Source organism: Poromitra crassiceps (assembly GCF_964638095.1).
Source record: "Poromitra crassiceps genome assembly, chromosome: 14".
NCBI lineage: Eukaryota > Metazoa > Chordata > Actinopteri > Beryciformes > Melamphaidae > Poromitra > Poromitra crassiceps.
Window position 1 is genome coordinate 12,948,870 of NC_139633.1, and position 5,000 is coordinate 12,953,869.

Genomic DNA, 5,000 nt, shown 5'->3' on the forward strand with positions numbered 1-5,000 from the left:
CAGTTGTGATGTCATTATTCAGTCTTAAACACCAATATTTGACCCTTTTCTCACTCATTTCTACTGTATGTCACCACTTGCTCTCCCTGCAAGGCTTGAAATTAACTTTTTTGACCACCTGCCAATATGGCATTGGCTGCTAGATTTTAAAGTTACCAGCCAATTAGAATTTCCACTAGCCAAAATGTTTTTCTTGAAATAAACCAGAACATGAGTGGGTTAATTAAGCATAAGTATCAGTAAGTGGCCAGGATTCTCAAAGCGGGTCACATGAACAAAAATGCACTCGTGAAGCTAAATAAATCCAAAACCAACAAGTTAATTATTTACATTTTTACTTCAATGTAGAACATTCATTTCTTACACATGAGATTACTTTTATCCTTTTAGTCATAAATATTATTGAAAGACATTCTATATTCCAGACTGAAATGTTATAACAGAAGTGGAGTTTTGGCCAGAATGACATGAACATTTGGACAATTATTCAGTGCATGTTGCGTTCAGGTGCACTGTACAAAAAAAAATAAAAAAATCCACCGCGGGCCACACAGGAGGCAATCCCTGTATTTCTTCAGGACTGATTGAACCGAGTGAAAATCATGGATTGGCTATGTCATATTCAACTGAAGTCCATCTTTGTCTAACAGAGAGGTAGTGAGGTGTTTTGGGACTCCTTCCTCCATCCTGGTCTACTTTGTATTTTGTTCTACTGTTTAGTGTCATATAGTAGTCTCACTGTTTATAGTCTAATGTTTCTTCTCCCAACAGGGAAATAGTGGAGTTGTATTCAGGGGTCCTGCCTCACCTCCATGTCCAGTCAGAGTGTCGCTGTCCTCCCAGCCACCCCAGAGTGCACCCCCTGGTCCAGAGGTACAGCATCACAATCGCAAATCACAGAGGGGACTGAATATTTACAATAACACTGTCAAATTGATCTCCACCAATGGTGTCCTTTGCAGAATCTCTCAAAAGGAATTCAGAAAGTTTTGTGTGTGCATTTTTGTGATTTCACAATGTATTTACAATACCTAACCCTGTTCATTCCCAGGGTTATATATATATGAGAGGCAATTAAAAAATACGGCTCCATCAGGTCACCCGCATGGATGCTGTTTACACTTGCTGAAAGTTTCAGCCCGATTGCACGTAAAACGGCATAGCTGTGGCCGGATACATTTCTGCTCACTCTCACTCTCACTCTCACTCTCACTCTCACTCTCACTCTCACTCTCACTCTCACTCTCACTCTCACTCGCACACACACACACACACACACACACACACACACACACACACACACACACACACACACACACACACACACACAAGGGGCACTTCTCATTCTTAACCCATTGATACCTGATGCAGCATTTGCGTGTATATCCCTCATTTGTGTGTGTATCCCTTTTTAAGACTGCAATCTTAAAGGGATACACACACAAATGCTGCATCAGGTATCAATGGGTTAATAGTAGATAACTGTTGAACATACTTCAACTGAGTGAAAAACAAAGAGTGTATTTGTCCCTGTTAACAGATACTGTATCCCGAACGCTGTGGAGGACACCACCAATGACAGAGTGCTGAGGCTGGACCTTCACGCCCATCCACTTAGTTATATCAATGACCAGGACATGGGCACCACCTGGCTGTCCACCACTATGGCTGTACAGGACATGGATGAAGGACTTACTATTACTGTGGATCTGGCTAATGGACAATACCAGGTAACACCTCTAATATCACACATGCTGTCAAGCTGACACACACACATACACACGCACGGCACACACACGCGCACGCGCACACACACACACACAGACACACACACACACACACACACACACACGCGACAATACATATTCCGCAATAAAGGACAGAGGAAAGTGTCTGAATCAGATTTCTGCCCTCCACGAGACACTGCAACGTATGTGGAGCACAATATTGTGCCTTATTTGGTGATTTGGTGACGGCAGTTGGGTAGTAAGGGATAGTCCAGGATCTACCATAGGTTTTCCAATGGTGGAAGATGTGGTGGAGATAGTATTAGCTCTGGGATGGGTGATTGAACCATTGAAGCATTCACGTGTGCCCTATGGATGGAGACATTATCATCCTGCAAGAACTCCCATCAGGCGGCAGGGTGGACGAGTGGTGAAAGAGCCCATCCCATGACTGTCAAGTCTCAGGTTTGTGCTGGTTGAAGTGTCCTTGAGCAAGACTCTTAACCCTTTAACCCAGAGGTTCTCAAATGGACCCCTTACAAGATAGAAAATATACCGGGGACCCCTTCATTCTGATTTGTGATTTTGGGCTAAGCTTAATTGTTTCCACGGTAACGTGCTTGACTTTTAAATTGATAGGTTTGTTAGATTAGAATGTAATCCATGAGCCATTTTAGATTTAAAGCATAACATATTCTCATTGAACTACTGTATGATGCTTTTGCAACAACAACAAAAGTTTTTAATTTTTATTTTCCTGAAAACTTTTCGCGGACGCCCTGGCAAAGTGCCACGGACCCCTGTGGGTCCCCGGACCCCCATTTGAGAACCACTGCTTTAACCTGCTCATTCATTCTAATTCACCATTAAATGCCTACTGTAGATGACAGAAGATTGTGTAGAAATGCTACAGACCACACACAGCAGTGTACACTATCTGTCTGCCTGCACCTGTGTGTGCAGTGGGCAGTAGTTTCATCCCCTCTCAGTGATGCAGGCAGAGGCAGGGCTATCAAAGCACTCATCCCTCTTCTCTCTGAAGTGTGTATGTGAGTGTGGCCTGGATTTTGGGAGCTGTCCTGACTTGGTCTCTCAACTCAAGTCCCCAGATAAAAGACACACACCATCTTTCTGAAGTTTGTGTATGTGTGTGTGTGTGTGTTTGTGTGTCTGCCTGCAGTAGTGGTAGCTTAATGCACTCCCTGCTGTGTGCCCCAGTGTCCCAGCCCAGACTGTAGTGGGGCAGATAACGCATAACACACACACACACACACACACACACACACACACACACACACACACACACACACACACAGAAGCTCACAAACATAAACTATGTGTGTGTGTGTGTGTGTGTGTGTGTGTGTGTGTGTGTGTGTGTGTGTGTGTGTGTGTGTGTGTACTTGCATGTGGGGGTGTATGGGGGGGGGTCTTCTGTGTGCCTCTCTTCAACTAAAGTCTTTTATCATCATTCGTAGTTGCACCCATGCATTCACTTAACTGACAATTAAGTGTGTGTTCTTTACTTATAGTAAAGCAAGAGAAAGAACGAAGCATAATGATTATTCACCATTTGCCATGACTCGTTATTGATTAGACACAATAATGTGTGCTACTTTTTAAGGGATAGTAGAACATTTTATTTCAAATTGATTGAGAGATACTGAATGGGGGGAAAAAATCTGCTAATTATTGCAGACAAATTGCATTTTGGAAGTGAATTCTGTATTTCCTCGCACATCTCAGTTGATATTGTGGCTAAAAATACGCAGTGCATCAGTTTTTAGGATGAGCCATGTTCAGAGAAGTTAGAATGAGGTCATGTGATCCATTACTAAAGTGTAATACTTCCTGGTTTTGACATGTCATTCCCACCCCTTCTCTATATCTCTTTTAAACTTTTTTAAAATCTATTTATGTATTTATTTATTTGTGAGGGACTTTGTAACACTATTAAACATAAGTTCATTTGAGGTATTGTACAAATTTAGCTTAAAGTCCCTGGAAACCAAAATCCACAAAAACCTTCTAACTATTAAATGTAGGGTCTTATGTGAGTAATTGTGTGCCTCAGAAAGTGGTTTACATTACTTTCAACCCTAACCCCAAAAATCTACACTTTTCTACAAGGTCTGGATTTCCATTTCCTCATTGAAGAGAGCGGTGCGCGCGGTGCTAAAATGCATGATCTTATCACGTCATAAGATTTAATCGAATCACACACACGCATGCACGCACGCGCGCACACACACACTGACACACACACAGTAGCGTTGTGCACTCGCAGCGGCAGAGATGTCTTCCTCTCGCCGAGCAACGCGCGAACACACACACACACACACACTCCATCTCTCTTTCCTTCTCTCTCTCTCCGACGGAGAGGGAAACTCTCTCTCTCTCTCGGAGACCTGCTGCAGACGGGACACGCCCACACAGTCAGCGGGAGAAAATACACTCTAAAATCTAATTGATTCTCATGACTTTTGCCATGACTGTCAAACCTAAATTTATATACTTTGCGACGTTCGTCATCGTTCAAATTTGGCTGGTGGCTTATTAACATAGGTTCCTGTGATGTGATGAACTCAAAATGCTAAATAATAAAAAAATATTTCTGGTTTCCAGGGACTTTAAGCTAATTTTCATCTTCAGTCCCTTGGCAGGTTACAATCAATACAATTAAATACGGTAGATACATATGCTGAGGGGGTAGTGCCCGGGGCAGCAGGGGGAATTGGCAAGGACAATTGGGGAGAAAATGGGGGGAAATGAGGGAAAAAATGTATACATATGTTGCAATCCACAATAACAAAGACAATACAAATTACCAAGACAGTATTAATATATTCCCGCCTCTCTCTTTGATCTATGTATGTTTTTTTTTTTTACTTATTTTAACTCATTCAAGGAAAAACATCCATCTATGAATTTGAATGTGATCATTCTACCTGTACCCCTCTCTCTTCCAGGTGTTCTATGTTATAGTCCAGTTTGGCGGCCTGTTGCCAGAGTCGGTTCTGATCCAGAGACGGAGTGGTAACACCACAGAACCAGAGAACAGCACCGGGACAGAGCAGGCCTGGCTGGACTGGCAGTATATGGCCAGAGACTGCAGTGTGTTTGGACTGCAGGACAATGAGCCTTTACTAAGACCAGACTCAGTCAACTGTCTGCAACTGCCTAGGTTGGTGCGGAGTGTGTGTGTGTGTGTGTGTGTGTGTGTGTGTGTGTGTGTGTGTGTGTGTGTGTGTGTGAGATTTGCGCATCTTTTTG

The 5,000-nt window shown here is 42.9% G+C and overlaps 1 protein-coding gene across 1 annotated transcript in view; it reads left to right on the forward strand.

Annotated features, from left to right (window-relative positions):
• Positions 1–5,000, forward strand: part of ush2a (Usher syndrome 2A (autosomal recessive, mild)) — a gene marked incomplete at both ends in the record, with an annotated part of 353,577 nt that overhangs the window by 51,304 nt on the left and 297,273 nt on the right. The window contains 3 exons of the mRNA XM_083650615.1: positions 772–873; positions 1,541–1,730; positions 4,697–4,911. Coding sequence (XP_083506741.1) covers positions 772–873; positions 1,541–1,730; positions 4,697–4,911 — 507 coding nt within the window. The remainder of the gene's footprint in view (positions 1–771; positions 874–1,540; positions 1,731–4,696; positions 4,912–5,000) is intronic.